This window comes from Haliaeetus albicilla, chromosome 4 (assembly GCF_947461875.1).
Source record: "Haliaeetus albicilla chromosome 4, bHalAlb1.1, whole genome shotgun sequence".
NCBI lineage: Eukaryota > Metazoa > Chordata > Aves > Accipitriformes > Accipitridae > Haliaeetus > Haliaeetus albicilla.
Genome location: NC_091486.1, coordinates 27,067,153 through 27,087,091, shown reverse-complemented (window position 1 = coordinate 27,087,091; position 19,939 = coordinate 27,067,153). Strand labels below are relative to the sequence as shown.

General features: G+C 34.5%; 1 protein-coding gene across 5 annotated transcripts in view; it reads left to right on the top strand.

Moving 5' to 3' along the window:
- Positions 1-19,939, top strand: part of CCDC141 (coiled-coil domain containing 141) — a 116,098-nt gene that overhangs the window by 58,128 nt on the left and 38,031 nt on the right. For all 5 annotated transcript variants that reach the window (XR_011324353.1, XM_069781566.1, XM_069781565.1 and 2 more), the window contains exons 9-13: positions 8,450-8,622; positions 14,005-14,146; positions 16,009-16,128; positions 18,106-18,297; positions 19,370-19,546. Coding sequence is in view for 4 of the 5 variants with exons in the window: in XM_069781566.1 (XP_069637667.1) it covers positions 8,450-8,622; positions 14,005-14,146; positions 16,009-16,128; positions 18,106-18,297; positions 19,370-19,546 (804 nt within the window). In the remaining variant the exon portion in view is untranslated. The remainder of the gene's footprint in view (positions 1-8,449; positions 8,623-14,004; positions 14,147-16,008; positions 16,129-18,105; positions 18,298-19,369; positions 19,547-19,939) is intronic.

Below are 19,939 nucleotides of genomic sequence, written 5' to 3'. Positions count from 1 at the left end.
AATTCCTTATACTGGGCACGTCATATATCACACAGTCTGGACATGATATAACGCCAAAGTGTCCAGTTGAAAAAGCATGTAACTCCCTTAGTCACAGCACAAATGATGAATTAAGGCCCATACCTATACTGAGGTCAGCAAGATAATGTGTAGGCAATCATTTCCATCACTGATGTGCTCACGTGGAGAAGCAGTGATTCAGATTCCAGAATTAGATTGTTGCATCTGTCACAGGAGAAGGCTAAGAGGGGCCTACCTGTCTACTGAATTCTATACATTGCTTGTTTTGTGTGGGTTGTGTTTAGGTACAAGCAGCCTTGACTAGTATGTCTGTTTAATTTTCTGTCTCTTCCTAAACTTATGTGATGAAAATGAGTAAATCACTGATGACCAAAAAAAGGAATATCTTAAAACTAAATATTTTTTTCAAACATCAGGTCCAGTAATAACTACTTGTATGAAAATGATTTGAATAAATTTGGTCATTAATTTTTGTTACATCATACTTATAATACCATTTTTCTCTATAATATAAGCTTTTTATCATACTTGAATACTTTAATATACTTTCAAGAGTTCTGTTCATCGCTTCTTTTCTTCTTTTTTTCATTGACTAATGTGAGCACGTAAAGAATATTCTTGTAGAATTTGACTTCAAATCCCTATCCCAAAACAAAAATATCAGATTTTTTTTCTTCAGTCATCTTCTGAAGTTGTTTTAGACTAGCCATCATGTAGTTGTATGTGGGTTAGATTACTTTTGATATTCTTGCTGGCTCAGGGCCTAAGATCTTAAAATTCTTTTTCAAATGCTATGATATTACTGAGTAGCACTTAAGCACAGTTAAAAACATCATGAATTTTAAATTAAACTGATTCAATAGGGAATTTTAATAGGTCTTCAGTAAACAAATGTTGTAAAACTTATTGTTCAAGTAAAGAAAAAAGACTGACACCCCCCCCCCCAAAGAATGGAAAAAAATTGCTATATGGGAGTACAATACAGTCAAGGAAATGCATGTAGAAAGAGTAAAATAATAATGGAATAATAGGTATAATACAAATGACTTGAGATTCAACCACCTTCTATCAAATAGCATTAAAATGGTGAAAGTGTGCACTTATGTGGAAACAAAATAAATTTTCAGGAATCCATTGTCTATTCTTTGCTGTAAAATGCTCCCAGTTAAATCTAAAATATTTATAGGCTGGTTAGTGAAAGTGTATTCACTTGTGTTGCTCTTGAGACTTCCTCTTTTGAGAGACTAGATTGAATTTGGAATTAGTCTTTCGAAAAATTAAATGATCCTCTGAACAGTTGTTCTTGGTATAAACAAAATGGTTATAATCCAGTTTGTAGTGGATGTTTGCCCATACAATAAAAATCAAACCCCTGTTTCAATGCTAATTTGGCAGTAACCTGTACTGTCTTCTAGAAAACTCATTGGACAGGTGAAAAATAAGTTGAGTAAGAAGATTTTTCCCCTCTTAAGTAGTGGTGCTGTAAAATCTTGAAAACTGCTGATTTCCCCCCAGATTGTTAGAATGTTGAGGTGCGAAGAGGATGGCACAGTTAATTTAAAAGTTTTCAACCCCAAATCAGGGTTGGGCAAACTCATGGGGATAGCCAATAGAAGAGTTGATTAATAAAGAACTGAGGGAGCTTAATATTATTAGTTCACATCTATTGATATGTATCAGGTTAACAATAGGCTTTTATGAGAAGACCAAATAAGGATCAATAAAGGTGGAAATAGTGTTATAACAGACTTCTGTAAGGTTTTATTACTGCTATTTCATGTGTTGATGGTGAAAGTGAATAACACAAAATCCGCAAGCCGCTTTAAGCTGATTCAGAGCCAAACCTGTTTTAAGCCTTAAAATAGGAAAACAAGTAGGGATTTTTATCAACAGATGAGCTTCCAGTGGAGTATCGTGGAATGATTGCTGGTATTTTTCTGCTTATAATATTTGTAATTTATGTAAGAGTAGTAGGTAATGAAGACAGGCAATCTATAAACACCTACATGGGCAAGGAAATTTTAATAGCATATGATTTTTCCACCCAGCAGACAACAAAATCCACAGACGGATGTCAAACTTTGCCAAATTCCAACTAGTAAGAGAGCATATTTTTTAAACAGTAAAAAAATGAGCTATTGGAACAATTTACCACTGTTGTATTATATTTTACATAACTGCAAACTGGATGATATTCTTTAGTTAAAGCAAGAAGTAATTTAGTAATTTGTTTGGCTTACCATATAAGTAAGTTCTGTTATTACATTCTAGTATTAATACACAATATTTCGTTAAAAGAAATTTATTTGAGTTAGAGCAGAAAGATTAAGCAAAGAACCCTCTATCTCATCAGTCCTAGATGTCACTAGAGAACTTATTCAAGCCTTTTCCAGGTGTGTGCTATCAGATCAGAGAGTTACCTTTCAAAAAATGGGTTCTCAATTTTCTTGCCTTGATTTGGGGCACAGAACTTTTGAAACATTAGGTCTTTAGCCAGTGGTGCTGACCAACTGCCTGTTACACTGAAGTTAAAGAAAACAAAGGTTTGTGTGCTTTTTGGAAATACTAAGTGCTTAGACTCTGCTATCTGAAGGTGTCCCGTTAAGTCTTTGATAGTTTTGAAAATAAGGTGCTACATCTGAAAATTTTCCACTGAAAAGTAGGACCTCAACAATAAATACCAAACTTAAAATGTGAAATCTCTCTGTTTCCATTTTACAAGAAGGCTGTTCTTCAAGGGCACATACATCAAGTAGTATTAGTAATGCAAACTTTTTCCCAAAACCTTTTAGTTAAAAGACTAGTTAGAAAAGTTTATATTTTAAGGTGTCCAAAGACCAAATGGTCTTTTTGTATTTTTTATGCATATTTTTTGCAGATCGTTTACAGAAGCTTTGAAAACAGATCATTTTCAAGGATAGCTCCAACAACAATCTTCATAGCTCTATTAAATGTGTTGAAAAAACAACCTAACCTTAAGACTTTGTCTGCACTAATTTTTGTTTTGAGCACCAGGTGGGGCTGTAATCACATTTGTCTTTAACCTGTACCACGTTCCTTCGGTATTTTTATACAACATGTAAACAGTACTCCGTGGTGAAATTATTTACAGAACCTCGAAGTGAGGTAGACCTTTTGCTCCAATAAATCTGATCTTTCTTGATTGCATTTATAAGGAGGAATCTGAGACGGGCTAATGGAAACAGTGTTAAAACTGTTGCTGATAGTCAACCCCTTCTAGTTTGGACAAGGGGCTACTCAAGTATAGGTCTATTGCTTTGATAGCAAAGGTAGCATCTTTTCAGAATACAGGGCTGCGCTTTGTGGAAGTACCTGCTGAAGAAAGCACTAGCTCAGGTGTGTCTCCATAGCATGCCATAACACCTGTTATGTGTAAGAGTGAACAAAACACTATAGTTACTGTAGTTCAGAAAGGAGACATTTTCAGTTGTTCTCAGGGTATACCTGAACCTGTGGACTCTCTTACATATTTAAAGGGCAAATAAGCAAAATAAAGCATTAGTTGTTTTGAAGTAACTCGAAGAGAACTCCTTTTAGATCTTGTGTATCTCATTGTCGTTTTAAATTTTAATGAATTCAAGAAAATAAAACCACAGAAGAAACCACAAGAAAATAAAACCAATGCACTTGCATTGTGTTTATTCTCTTAGGTTCTGGTGTACATTTGGCTGCATTCTGTTGTATATTTTGCTCCGTTAAGCGGTATTTTTCTGCATGTTTGCAAGCTGCTTGGCTCTTCTGTGATCGTGTATGTTCCTTGCTAAGCTTTCCTTTAAGTATCTATCCATTTCTATGTCTATGTAGTTGCCTTCAGTTTGACTTTCTGCAGGGGGATCTGTGTGTAGCAATCCTCTGAGAATACTTGGGAAATGATATGTGGAAGAATCTGAGATTGCTTTGGTATGGCAAAAGCTTGAAAACATTCACTTGGATATTTTTAAGTAAATAAATAAGGCTTTTACTGAGTTTAGTAAGTTTGCAGATTTGTGTTTTAGTTAGCTGTGGAGCATCTTGTACTTTGGTGCATAAGTTACTTCAAAAATCACCTTTTGATTTTGAACTCCAGAACACACATACTTTCTTCTAACTACTGTAGATGCTGGTTTTTTTTTCCTCCTATATGCCATTGCAAAATAAAAAATCATTCAAGATAGTATAGATAGAAAATAGCTTTAAAATGAACATACAGGAGGGACTTAGAAGTGATGCATTCTCTGCATGGAGCTGTGGGGATTCACACCTCTGCATGATCCAGTGAAACTTATTTTGCTTATCCTTCCAGTCTCTCTTTTTCCTTGTTAATGGATTTTTCAGGTTTGTATATGTTGTTAGTCAGTGATTTTGTGAGGATAACATTGAGCATTCGTAAAAATAAATACATACATACATAGAGGTCCATATTGCTGAGTAGAAGCCTTGCTGAAAAATCCTTTACTTTCTTTTGATCTTAATACTTAGTAAAGCATAAGGAACTACAGAGAAAAAAATGAAACAAAGAACGTTGAAAGCAAGACAACTCTATGGAGCCAGGTGACAATAGAGAAGCAGAGGATGTACAGAGGGATTATATCCTTTATTTCCTTGAAAAGATCTCAAAACTATGGCAAGTGGATGAGGAAGACAGACTCAACTAAAATAAAACTAAAGCAAAATCAAAAAATTAAAGTGGGGGAAAAAAAAAGAACCGCAACAAAAGTCACCATTCATATGCTGTACGTGCACAACCACAAAACCAAGCAGACTAGGAAAACCGCATTGCATGATTTTTGTTCCTTTTTAAAAAAATGACTTAAAGTGGATCCCAATCATGAGGAATGGTCAAGGTAACCATTAACAAGGAAATTTAGAAAGAAATATTAAGATCCTTTTTGAATGACATTTGGATTTATTACAAAGTGGTTTTTTAATAAATGTCCAAAGTGGCTCAGGAAAGAGGGATATTATTTCTGCTCATAGGACCTATGCCCGTGTTATCTTCAGCACATTGGTGTTCATTTTAATTACAGCTTGTAAGGTTTTGCTAGCATAACTATTGTTTTTCCCTACTAATCTTCCATGCTGAAATGAAAAAACCCGTCATTAGTGTTAAGCATGTAGATCATTAATTATAACTCTCCTGCATCTGCAACTTGTGAATATATGTTGCGAAGTATTTTTGTGTTATCAGCCTGATAGATCAAATGATACAATTTCTAAAACCATATTATTTAATTTACGCTCTTGTACTACAGTTGCATGTAGACATGATGCTTTCCTCGTATTCTGTTGTCTATGCCATAATATGCTTATGCCATTAAAAATATTGGAGATATACGCATATTCCAATTCTTGAAAAGAGTCTGAGATAGAAGTAAAAGGCTGGCTTTGTCTAGATTGTTTAACGTTGATTTGGTTGAGCTCTTGAAAGTTTAAATTTAAGGCCTGATACTGCTATTCTGAGCGGAATAGGAAGGGTATAGAACTGCCAATGACTGTAGCAGCTGCTATGGAAAAAGTCAATGCAGACAGTAACTTGCTGTAACCAGGCTTCCTGTGTACAACTGAAATTGAACATGAGGGAACATAAATCTTTGCTCGTGGTAGCATCCTTAATTGATCGAGGTAGCAACAGCACTGAAAATGCAGGCAATGTAACCCAATAAAGTTGCCTGTCATCCTTGAGGGTGCAGACTGATGAACATACAAGGCACTCAGATATGTTTAGGAAGAGAGCTGCAGAGAACACCTGATTTTTTTAATATTTTGGGGTTTTTTTCCCCATCCTCTTTCTCTTCTAAATAGCTTCTTGTCCAGTTGCTGTTCTGCTTATGTTGCTCTTTGATAAATGTAACAATGGCAGTAATATATACCTTTCTGGTTTATTAATTTTAAATTTCCCTATTGCCTTTTAGCAAGACTCAAAACATGTTCTTACATTTTCTGCTTACCTAGTTAAGTATGCTAACTAGTAATACTTATAATAAGTCTGGCTTAGTCGTTAACTCATTCTGAAATGGTTATAAATCCATAATCATTCTTGAACACTTTATAACTTTCCTATGACTCTTTAATTTAATATTCCTAAGTATGATTCTGAAGACTGGAATTCATTATACAGCACCTATTTGTCATGGTTTAACCCAGCAGGGAGCTAAACACCACACAACTGCTGGCTTACTCCCCCCTGCCAGTAGGATGGGGGAGAGAACGGGGGAGGGTGAAGGGGAGTAAAATTTGTGGGTTGAGGTAAAGGCAGTTTAATAGGACAGAAAAGGAAGGGAAAATAATAATAATAATAGTAATAATAAAAAGCATTAGAATATACAAAACCAGTGATGCGCAATGCCATTGCTCACCACCCACCAACCAATGCCCAGCGAGTTTCCAAACAGCGGTCCCTGGCCAGCTTTCCCCCTAGTTTATATACTGAGCATGATGACATATGCATGGAATATCCCTTTGGCCAGTTGGGGTCAGCTGTCCTGGCTGTGTCTGATCCCTGCTTCTCATGCCCCCCAGCTCACTTGGTGGTGAGGTGGTGTGAAAGTCCTTGACTTAGTGTAAACACTGCTTAGCAACAACTAAAACACCAGTGTGTTATCAACATTATGCTCACCCTAAATCCAAAACACAGCACTATACTGGCTACTAGGAAAGACATTAACTCTATCTCAGCTGAAACCAGGACACTATGACACAAAATAAATAAACTTCACTTAGTTCCTGAGTTCATGTGAATGGCCTCTATTTACAGAAAACATCTTTGAGATTTACATAGGTCTGTCAATCTATGAGTTTCTCGAAGATGATTGTAATTCCTGTCTTGATCTGAAGTTTATGGCCTTTTCTATACTTAGTGATGACTAAAAGGCTTTAATGTTTTATGAAAAGTCCTTCCTGGATACCTTCAATTACACTCCTCCTCTGATGGAGTATTCTTGTTCTTAGAAATTTTTCTTTCTATGGTCAGGATATCTTTTTTTTTTTTTTCTTTTCTTTTTACATGCTGAATCCTTTATTCTGCAAGGAAAAATAACCTGACAGAGACAATAAAATAGTATGCATGTCCTGTTTTAATCTGTTGTGTATAGAAGTTGAATTACCTTTGCTCATCATCTTTTCTTCATTTTCCTTCATATCTTTTGCATAGCTTTTAGTTGTTTGAAGAGAGTTCAGGCATCTTTCCTTGCTATTTTGAGTCAGCAATATACGGTTCATTCGCAGCTGCTGAGTTCTTGGTTCATAAGTAACAAGCTGTAGTAAGCTGGATGATATTGTCCCCTGAGAATCTCATGGAATTTTCACTTTTTAGCTTTTTATGAATGTAAAACCTTGCAAAAGTCTTTAAAGTCAAATTTAGTCTGCCTCAAAGTTCTCTTTGTCTTCTGATGTAGCAATTTTGAAGTTGACATAATTAAGGATAGTATTTTAGCATGTATGTAGTTTTGTTGTGTCTCAATTCTTCTCAGTGATGAACTGAGGCTTCAAAAGTAATGTATTTTTGGACTGTAATTTTGCAAAATTATTCACTGAACTAAAGCTTAGAGTATATATATAGATTTGCAAAGTCAGAACACAAGTCTGATGTTGTACAAACAGTTGATTTGCTTTTAAAAATATGTATACAGAATAGTCCATGTTATAGTCATTATATTTTTAATTTGTTACATAAGTGTATATGCTCAATGAGACATTAATGCTATCAGACATTGTCTACTGATTTGCTTTATTTAGATTTCACGTTTTCCTGATGTTTAGAGCAACAAAAAAAAAATCTGTGTAGGAGAATATGGTGTTACTGCTATGATGCTAAGTATGCACAGTAGGTTTGTGCATGTTTCTATTTTACTAATATTAGTATTTACTAACTTTAATAATGGAGTATTGCAATGTTTTTCTTACTCTGTCTAAAAAGACAGGACTCTTTTTAGAGTACTTCTGAAAATCCTGCTTGCACTAAAGGAAAACAGAGAATTTTAATAAAAATATATTTAAATATAATTTACTTGTTGGATATACATGTGGTATTTAAAACACTAAAAAGAAGTCGACTTTTCATAAAACTCTTTAAGAGTGTGCTTCAATAAAACTTTGAGTGCTGTTGCACTGTATTACTGTTATTTTAGTTCTGCTTCAGTATGTCAAATTGGCCTGATTACTGCTGAAAAAATGAAATAATTTTAAATTCAAAGAGTAATCATGATTTTGCATCCCCATACTGATATTAACTTCTGTTGAATTATACCTGTGTTGTTCTGTGACCTGCAAAATCAATATCAGGCCTTAAATTAAAATATATTGCTTTTCATTTCTGAAGAAATGTCAAATATTAAATGTCTATTGATCATCTATTTATGTAAAACAATATACATGCACAATTTAAAAAGAAATATTGACAACAGATGCTTTTTTTGGTTTTTTTTTGCAGGTATTTGATGGTCTTGAAGGTGTTGAGAATTACCTTAAAATCTTTAATTCAGAAGGCTTACATTTCCCTATCTTGACAATGAATTATGAGGAATTACAGGAAGCAATTAAAGGTTGTACAGCGACTACCTTGCAAAAGGGACAAACTTTAGTTAATAAAGCAGATTCTCACAGGTATTCCTTCCATTTTTACATGTCTGCTGCATTTCTCCATATCTATCTGTTGCTTTATAACTTGACTAGTTAGAATCAGACTGCATTTAGAGCCAGTGTAGTTAACCAAGTAGGTGTGCATTTAAATGACTTGAAACTCAAAGTTTCTGCCATACTTATCTGTTTGGTATTTCTACAAATCAATCTCTTTAAGAAAAATATTTAGGAATACTACATGATACTTGTAAGAGCGGTGTCAAACAACGGAATTGGTATGTTAGGGCAGTGTTCAGAAGCAATGGTTTCGTTAACATTTTGGAAAAGTAAATGTATATAAATGAAAATTAAAATATCAATGGCTATGAACACTCCCTGCTGCCCAATGTAATCCTTTTAGACCTTTTTGAAAGTCATCATTAGAGCAATTATAATGTGATTTGATGCAAGACAAAAATACAGGTGTTAAGCCAAGTGCAGAAAATATGGAAGTTTCTCCACTTCTTAGTATTTTTAATTCATGAATGAAATAACTTTTTTTCCTTCCAAAGCTTTTGTTAATTACAGCAATGATGTACTCCACAGATGATTTTTACTCTGACGTAAAGCATGACTTACTTTAAAATCAGTCCTAGTGGCTTAATATCTCTTACTTTTCAGGTCTTAGTGGGAGGCTGGTGCAATAAGAATGAAGACCGTTTATACTAATGAGTTTTACTACAGACAGAGCAGATGACCATGGCTGATGGCTGGCGAGTGGTCAGCTTAGCTCTACCTTCCCATTATGTGCTTACGTCCTTAATTATTCCTGAACTTTGAATAGCTTTACATCAACACAGCAACTGAAAGTCTAGATAAGACTTTCATTTAATCTCATGACCTTGCAAAAAGTTTTATCTAAAACACCTTCACCTGTCACCCCATATGTAATTGGCTTGAACCCAGGAAAGGGAGAAATAGGAAATTCAAATAGACAGTTGTTTTGGGAACACATGCAACTGGCTTTACAGCTATTGTTACTGCTTCAGCATCTCCTGATATTTTAATTAAAAGGAAAGGAGAGGGATTTTCCTCAGTGAAACTTTGACTTTGATTCCGAAACCAGCCATAATTCCAGAATGCATGCCACTGTTCTCTAGGACTTGATGGTCTGCTAGACGTTACCTCAACAGAAGCAGATGTTGTGTTTTAAATTATGTCTACACAGCATTGATTAATGTTAGGAATGCTAAAGACCTTCATAGAATGAATTCCTAAAATAAAAACTTATTAATTTTCTTTCTTCCTTATTAAGAGTTTTTTAAAAAATGTTTAAACAGTCCAAATCAGCAGTGGGATACTAAGTTATGATCAGTACACATCAAGAAGAATGGGATGAATTTGTCAAAATAACCCTATCAGTCATTTCTGGTAAAATTCAATAAAAACATGTAATGCCACAGGCCAAACTGCCAAATGCCTGTGTGCCAAGCAGCTGCTCAAGATATTCTATAAATAAATAAAGAAGGTAAGATTTCTGCCTAGAAGACATTATAATTTAAAAAACGGCAAAGCATTACAGCTGAAGCAGCAGCAATTTAGAGAAGGAAGGTGAAACTTAAAACAATATCAATAGGCAATTTCACTAGAAATGTGTTTTGCTGTTTCTAAAGAACAGTGAAAAATCCCAGGTGCTCAAATATTTTAAATGTCTACTTGCATCATAAAAGTAAATAAGTCAATTTCTAAGAAAGCAAACACAATATTATGGCTTTTCAGTTTTTCTTCGCTGCCTTCAGGCCTTGTTGCCCAAACGTAATGAATTTGCCATATATTGCAATGAGTAGTGCTAGTACTTCTGTGCAGGTGGAATACTTTATATTCCTTGGCATGGGTTTGAGGATTACAATAATGGAATAATTTAAATTGGCAAGGAACTCTGGAGATCATATGGCACAATTCCTTGTTCAAAACCTGTCAGGTTAGGATGCTCAGGGCCAAATTTTGAATATTTCCAAGGATGGAGATTCCATAGTCTCTCTGGGTAACCTGTTCTAGTGCTTAAGCACTCTCCTTGTGGAACATGTTTTTCTTCTATCTAGCCAAAATTTTTGTTGCTGCAACTTGTGAGTATCGTCTCTTGTCTTTTTGCTGTACAGCTCTGAAAAGACTCTGATCCTGTCTTTTGTATAACCCTACTTCCTCATAGATGATGAAAGACAGCAATTAGATCACCTTTTCACCTCTTCTCTACTCTGAACAGAGTTCTGTCAGCACCCCCTTGTACATCATATGCTCCAGCCTCCAACCATCTTGGTAGCCTCTGCTCAGTTCAATTCAGCTTGTCTGTCTGTTTTGTACTGTGGGGACCCAAACTGGACAAAATGACCTCCAGATGCAGTTTCACAAGCCCTTAACAGAGGGGAGTAACCTGCTGGCTAGTCTCTTCCAGATGCAACTTAGTGTGGGGTTAGTCTTCAATGCCATGAGGATGAAGCTGACTCATATTTAACTTTTTGTACACCAGGACAAGTCTAGGTTTTTTTGCCTAACCCATGGCTTTAGGAGATACCCAGAATGATCCCAGCCAGCTCGTAAGCCTAGTAATGGTGACACAGTTACTATTGTTAGCAATGTTAGCTAGCAGAGTTCTGTTAGCAAATGTGGTAAGGTGTTATATTCCAGAATATTAATTTCCCCCAGCAATGATCATGTTTTGAAAGAGGAAAGAGAGAGGCCTCTTTTTGTCATGCATAAGCCACTGTACTATCTTTAAATGCTGGCCAGTATTTAGCCCAATGATTAACACACATGGGACAACAAGATTTGTGTGAACAGCTAAGGGTCAGAGGAGGAAGATTTGGACAGAAAACAGAACTATCAAGACTAAATCCTGATTACTATTTTGTTCCACTTATTGCACAGTTCATTGGTAGTCTTAACTGCCCTTACAGACTTCCCATTTCCTTTATCTTACTAGACTGGAAATCCTGAGGGACATGGGCAGTCACCATTTGAAGGCGGTGAAAGGTGTGGATCTGAAAAAGTTTAGGTATCTTTTCAGAAAGCTGCTTTGCCATAAGACAGACAAGAAAGTATAATCTGACAATGAGTCACATAGCTGTTAAATGTTTGCAATCTGGTAGGATTCTTGAACTACCTGGCACCAAGTAGAAATTTGTGTAGAATTTGAAAATAGCTGCCAGCTCCTTGAAGGAGTAGTTGGAGCACAGTAATTTTAGAATTCCTTCATCATATGTAACAGAGAAGGTATTGCATGTTCTGCTACTTGCATTACTTCTCTACTTTTAAAAAAGAAGCCTGATTCTCCAGTTTTTCAGGCAATATATTTATTCATAAATAGAAGGAATCATCTGACCTTGCTCAGGTTGGCTGACACTTTGTTGATTTTGATGAGATGATGCCTTGAATTGCACCGTGTCTTCTGAATGACGATACTGGAAAATGCATTTTTAATGCAATATCAAAGTGGCTGCCATGTGTAGTACTAGTTTAAATGCACCAGGACAAGACAGAGTACTTGAACATTAAGAGAATTAAAATGTAGATGGATTTCTGTATCTGCATTTTTTTGTTACTTTCACTTTCAGAGTACCGAAAAATAAGCCAGGCAGTTTGTATGCATATGATAAGACAGATCTAGTAGTTTATGATTTACAAATCTAGTGTTGATACCCTCACACTGAGGGAGGACTATGTTTAAGGCTAGTGGCGGTGACTTCAGTGGCATAATTGGAAATGCAACTCACAGTAAAAATGGAGAAATATGATGTTAATTCTGTTCTACTTTCAAATCTTCTTGAGGCATGTTGCAGCCTTATACTAAAAGATAGTCCAAATAAATGAAAACTCTGAAAATGTTCACATCTGAAGAGGAATAGATTATAGAAAAGTGACAGAATGCAGCTCGCTCTTGTAGTTGTGGGGTGTTTCAAAATGAAAATATTGGTAAGTCTGATTTTTGAGCACTCATATTTTTAAATTAAAACCAGCTAGAAAAAGAGGAGCAAAAATTTATATGTATTAAGTCTAAAAAAATTATACAATCAGTAAGTTTTGCCCATTAAAAGAACCCTTGTTACTTTGCCAGCCAATTAGCCTGCCTATGAGTGTAAGAACTGTCTTTATTTTACTGCTATTATAAATTTATTGTGTTAACTCATAACAAACCAATGATACTTTCAAAGATTTTATTGAGATCTAAATTATAATTTTCAAAAACTATAAATCTTGTTCTCTCTCTTTCTCTTTTTTTTTTTTTTTTTAAAGGAGCGGTGCTAGTAGAAGTTTTTAAACATACCTCTTTTTAAGAAGTACTGAAATAGACGAATGACATTTTTAGAATTTAAGGATAAAGCACAAAGGAACAGGTTGCTAATTTTTGAAAGAGTAATTTACAAATTTGAAACCACCTACTCCCTGAAAAGGATTTAAAATTTGGTTTCTCTTTGTGACCAATTCTTGGATCAGATTCAAAGAGAATGGTCTATTAATAACATAATTCATATTAGTAGTGTAGAATAAGGTTTTTCTTTGAGGTTGCAGAATTTAACTCTCTGAGCCTGATCTGAAGTGAGGAGAAAATTTCCTTTAATTTTAGAGGACAAAGGAGGAAACCTTGACTAAGAACCTATATTAACATAAGTTTCTGATGAAACTAAAGTAATGAAAAAATACAGTTTAATCATTTGTTTTACAAAAATTCTTATAATGAATACATTTCAGTAGTAAATCAATTCTTATGTGGGTTTTTTTAATCAAATCTGCAGATCTAAATTGTATGTGGTAACTACAGTTTCAGGAGGACTGCCTCAAGTATTCAGATTGTGAATTGCTTCTCTGATATTAAATGTTTTAAGTTATAAGACAAGCCATTGTTTTGTAAATTGATGTTGTCTTTTCTCCTGTTAAAACAGTATCTTTAAAGAAACGTTGACTTGGAATGTATATGACATTCTTTTTTCAGCTACTGTAAAAACACTGTAAAAAGTCCAAAGAAAACATTCTTTCTAAAGTAGAACAGATATGCCATATATTTTCACTCTTTTTTAGGCAGTTCCATTTGTGGTTTTAGTCTTTAGATAGTATAAATAAAGTCAGAATTATTTGTGAAATTAGGTATTTCTCAGTGAATCAGAATATCTAGCATGTGAATCTAACTTACTCACTGGTCATAAATTATTTGTTTAAAAATGTCATTCCTGTGTTCTACTCATTACCAATTTTGTTTGGATTCATTTTAATATTTCTCTTGGTTATTTTTCTTTTAAGAGTCACAGTTTAAAATTCATGAGTTACTTGTCATACAAATCAACAGAAAATGTGTTGGTTTTTTTTTTAATCATTATCATCCCAATTGTTGAGCAAAAATGAGAAATAACAACAAATTCTTCTTTTCCGTTTTAGCTCTTGGGTGACAGGAATTCAGAAAATGATGGCATACATTCAAAAAAAAGTAGATCAATTAATCAGGCAGTGTCCAGATTACAAAGAATTTACCTTAAAGAAACAACAATGGACTGCCTCGCTTGAAGATTGTCTAAATAAGGTACATCATAACGCATCATCTTCTTAATGCATTCATGAACAGTGCATGGCATTTCCATAATTTAGCTATGTGAATATTAAAGTTGACTCAAATAATTACAAATAACATACTGGTTTGTTAGAGAGAGCACAGTTGTAGTTAGAATGCTGAATGCTGTTATCAGCACAAATGAACCTAAAGCTGTTTTGAAAAATGCAGCTGTTTCCATGAGAACATTTTACTAGTGATCATCAGTAAAGCATGGATTTGCTTAGATAATGAGCTATTATAATTGTTGGGTTTTTTTGAAAAAGAAGTGAGCCATCAGGACTGTGACCTGCAAGCAGGTTTCCTATACTGTTTCTATGTCTTCTGTTTCATTTGGTTGATGATAAAAATAGAAGTGTGGCAAAACTGAGGGTTAATAAGCATGGTGACTGTGAACCACAACAAATTTTCAGTAAGACTGAAGGAGAGTAGATTCTGTTCACTATAAATATTCCCTTTATTCACCAAGATAATGATGTATCAAGGACATCACAGCTGCCTTTAAGCTGTTGAATGTTCTGTAGTACTGCAGACCTTTGTTATGACTTGTTAGAGGTGGAATAGACACATGGCTCCTAAATAAGGTTCAAATTAAAAAAATATAATCTTTTAACAAGGTTCATATGAAGGAAATCCCAGAGCATAGACCAAAAAAGTAAATCAAATGTAATGACTGAATAATTAAATCTGTAATCTGATATTTTATATTTGCATGATGTTTATAACAAACTATTCTGAATCAAATGAGAAGTTAATTTGCCATAAATTGTTCCCTTTGCATACAATTTATGTAGAAGAGGCCTTGTGGTATTAGAACACAGTGAAGATATTGTTGGGTTTAGCTGAAAAAAAAAAAAGATTTGCTAATAGCTGCTGTTGGTCTTGTAGAAATGATATCACCAGCATATTGTGAATCTTAAGCTAAAACTTCAATTATGAAGGTAATTTTTACTCAAAATGTAGACCCCAATTTTGACATACAGTTTCATTCTGCAGTTTGTTATAATCACTTTGTTCCCAGTCTTGCATTAGAGAACATTTTGAAGATTTGAGTCATAACATGTGATCCTTCACTACAGTGAACAGTGCTTATTGTTATATTCCTACCAAGCAAAACACTTTTCAATTCCAACCTTTTGCTAAAGCAAAGTATCCCAAAGAATCTGCTGCTAAATTCAACTGACCTTGAGCTTCCTTTACTAAAGTTTGAACCTGAATCAGCAGCTACTTCTTAAAATATATGGTACATGTGAATTCACATGTCTAATAATAACTATGCATACTATGTCTGGTATCATCTGCCTCTGCTCTTCATAATCTGTTTTGTTATCATCATGCATATATAACATCTTACTGTGACAATGAAATGGAGTTGTGTACATATATCTGCACAAAAATAGGTTCCTTGGCTTGCAGAGAACCTTTAAATGCACTTTCTGGGGGAAAAAAATCCCCAAACCCAAACACAAAACCAGAGCATAATAAAAATATTTCTGCCAAGGTTATAATATCTAGATTATAATGCAGTTGTGCCTTTTTTGAAATAACAAGCCTTGGATACTTAGGATAAAGGAAAGCACTAACAACAAAATGAGAGCAAACAGGAGGGATTTTTTTGTCAAATACTGACCCTACCTGTTAGAATTTTCTTAGGAGAAATAGCAGAATTTTCTTCCTCTGTATTTTCATTCTGCAGTTTCTCTGATTATACAAAGTACATAACCTAAACACCAACAGACAAGTATTACTTCACTTTTTTCTATATGATGTTTTATACTGTTTTTATAATGTCTACTTGTATAAATTAACTATGTAAATAATGCTTTCAAATAAAGGTATCGCAGTCAATTAAAAACATCACCCCAATGCTTGCAGTTAGTATGGAGATTGGTTCGTATTTGTCTGAGTCGGAAAGAGTTTTGAACAAACACCTTGAACTGGCTAAACAAACAAAGGTAAAAAAAAAAAAAGAAGCTTTAATAATGTTAAGTACTTTTAGAAAGAAATGCATGCTGTAGCTGTATGTAATTCTAAATAAGGTGGGATGCTGAGAATTTCTTATATATTCTTGGAAAGAAAATATGTCTATAGTTGAGTTTAAAACTGTAGTTAATGAACAAAACCACAGATAACATTACAAGGCATTCCTTCTTATATCATTGGTTATCCCCATTGTCTCTACCTCATCGTGTTATTTGTTACTACCTCTCAAGATCCCAGTGTCAACCCTTGATAGGAAGACTCTTCAAATGTGGATTGCTACTCCAACCTGAGGCACCAAGTTTAAAAATAGTCTGGATAGTCAGAGGCACATAAATCTCTTCTTGTGGTTTATTATGCCAAATAAAAGGGATGAATCAGCAAAAAAGAAAAAAAGTATTTCCCAGGTAGAGAAACTTTGAAGGGGGCTGTAAAGTTTCCATCAGATATCCATTGGTCATGTTGGGAATGCAGCAATGGTATGAAAGCACTGTGGCACTCAACTCTGTAACACAGATAAGGCTATTTTTAAGTCACGTCCAGGGCCTTTCCAACTCCCATAGCAGTACTGCAGTATCTGAAAGCGGCTTAAAACCAGTTGAATCCCCTCCATGGTCTTGTCACAGGTGCATATTTCATGGCTAAGCTGAACAACATGGCAGTATAATTTTAGGAGTATCCTATGTTTTAGGAGTTCATAAAACTCCATTACTCCTATGGAGTTCTTTTTCATTTCAGGCAACACTTTACAGAACCCAAGAGCTGGATCTGTACAGTGTCTGTGGAAATAAAATTCACTTTAAAGTAATTCTGGAGAGCACATAGTAAGAATATAAAAAGTTCAGCAGATGAGCAAGAGTCCCTTTTTGTTCCACAAGACTGTGTAATAGTTTTTAGTGTCTTTTCTGCCAAATTTTTGCATGCCAGGGCGTTACCTTTGTTGCAGTGTACAATTTGCCCTGATAATAGTAACCTCCACTACCTATTCTTTCTGTGGATTGCAATTTGCTAGAGTTTGCACTGTTAGCTGAATGCCAGAGGTAGATATGCTAAGTGGTATTGAGTTAAATATATAAAAGTAGATAAGTACATAGACATAGATATAAGAAGCTATAAGTTAAGACAGTGAATCTGAAAACCAGAATGCCAGCTGAATCATGGAAAATGTTAGTAACTCAGCTCTTACTCAGACAGCATACTGTGACTTTCTTCTGGGTCCGAGCAGTTGATGCAGCAATAGATATGACCCACTATTTGATCTCCATCTGATTTCTGCAGGTTTGCTACATGCAAAAACATTGGCTTGGGTTGGAATGCAGGGCAGTCTAGCTTGATGGGTCGGGACTAGTTTGGACTTAGGAAGCAATGCTTGGTTCAAGAATGAAGGCATGAGTGGAACTGATTCATAAGACAAAGGGCTACAATGACAGGCCTTAAAACAATTACAGTAGTAGCCTTATGAGGACCCAGTGCTTCTGGAGTCTCACTCTAGGGTGGACACTGAGTTCTTCTATGAGAATTGAGTATCAGACACGAAGTTAAGAGGGATTTAGGCTTAAGAGAATCAGTTCAGAAAATTGGACTGTATTGTTTATTAAAGGAACGGTATCAGTTCTGGCTATCGATGTTCCCATATGGAATGCTTCTGTTGTTTTGATTCTTACACTGTGAAGTGATTTACTTAAGCTGAATACTGAGATTCCTACTTCTTTTTTTTTTTTCCATTCAAAATAGCTATTTTACTAACTACATCCATAGTTTTTAGTGTGAAAATGTTACAGGAAAGAAATGGTTATTTTCAGCATATAATGTCCATTATGAGCTCTTCTTCAAATAAGTAATTGAATTTATACATAAGAAAGTAATATGAGTGAAAATTAACAACATGATATCAATATTCACAAGTCCTTTTCAGTCATTATACATATTGTTCCATGCTTGTACCCTCAAAGGAAACTTCACGTGAACTGGAAGCAGCTGAGAGAATCATCAAAGATATGGAAGAGTTTGAACCTGAGCAGGTGGCAGCTTTTTCTAGCAGAGCTGACTTTCTGAATGAAGAACTGAAAAAAATTGAAAAAAATATTAGTTCAAAAGTAGAAATTCTAGAAACCTATGGGGCCTTTTTAAAGTCAGCTATGGAGGTACAGATTTATTTATTTATTCTTTGACTAGACTGTGAAAACCTTACAAGTGAAAAATGTACTTTAAGCTAGCTAAGACAAATCCTGTAGATGCTGTGCCATGGAAGCACTGCAAGTCTTTTGTAAGCTCCTTTCTACTTTAAAGGAGATCTGTTCTATCAGGGCAAGCAGCTCTGATCATTGAACTTGCATCAACATAATGACGAGTCTATGTACAGGTTTTCTACTGATTTAAATCACTGTTGTAGGAAGTATTATAATTGAAGTTTTACTTTTTCTCCTGTGCACATGCTGCCTCATTATATACATAATAAAAATGTTTACATGTATGTACTCTGACTCTTAAATTTACTAATTTTGCTTCATATAATTTTAAAAATATTTCATATAATATGTTGATATATATCTATCATATTATAATATGTTCATATATAGAGAGAGAGAGAGATATAAAACTGTCTTGCACTACTTCCACTGAAGTGCTAATTTGCCTGAAGGGTTTAAAAACTAAATATAAACCAGCTCTAGCTGAAATCATAATCAATTCAATACCAACGTAATTTTGGTAGCTGTGTTAATGATGCCCAGGGCAGTTAATTTTCATTTTTATGTAATGCTTGTTTTAAGATTCTACAGCACTGTTGTTCTTTTCTATTTAGAAAGAAATTGAGGACAGAAAAGAACTTATCAGATAAAATTAGCCATCAGATTTTTTTGAATATAAACTGCCAAAAAATTAGATTGTATCTACTTCTGATTATTGCTAACCTCAGTTACTTTATAGTAAGCAGATCTGTGAAAATCATTGCATTGATACACTGGTATATAATATCCATGTAATGATACGTGACAAATTGCTACCACCTGTCTGCTTACCATCTACTGGTTTACAGGTTATTTAAAACTTTTGTATTGTTTAGTATTTGTATAGATTTTAGGGAGGATGATAAATCTGAAAACCTGGAAAAGTTTCAGTGGCTGCTATTCAATTTTATCATGTCTGTATACCTTCTGATTATAGCAGCTCAATTTTTGATTTGTTTTTTGATGCTTATTTTATGTCTTTCTGTAGGTGAATGATGATATTCAAAATCTGAAGGAATTCTATAAATCAGAACCACTACAAACAAACAGGGAGGCTGAAAATAAAGTTGTAATGGAGTCATCTAATACTGAGTGGCAAAAGGCTATAAAGAAGATTTTTTCCACCCAAAATATGGGTTGCAATTTTCTTAATTTAGTAAATACGGTAAGTATAATCTGATAAACTAAACTACTGAATATTTGATGTTTGCCTGTGACGAGGTCTAATCCTAGTTCTGTGACTGATGGATTGTGATTTCTCCAGTACCTAGTTTTAAAGATACTAATGCTGCTATATACTTTTAAAATATGAAAGTATTATTTGAGTGCTAATGGTATTATAAGTAATATGAAAATTTTGTGATTAAGAATAACAGAGCCCTTAATAAATGATCCAGTACACGCGTACAAATATAATACATGCACATATCTGTTTTGTTCCTGTTGGAAAGCAGCATATATGCAAGTACAGTATTAAGTTTATTTTACTTCCACTAAGAGGCAGTCTTTACTAATTGAGTGTATGAAGTTCTTCTAAAGAAATGGGTGCTAGAACTAC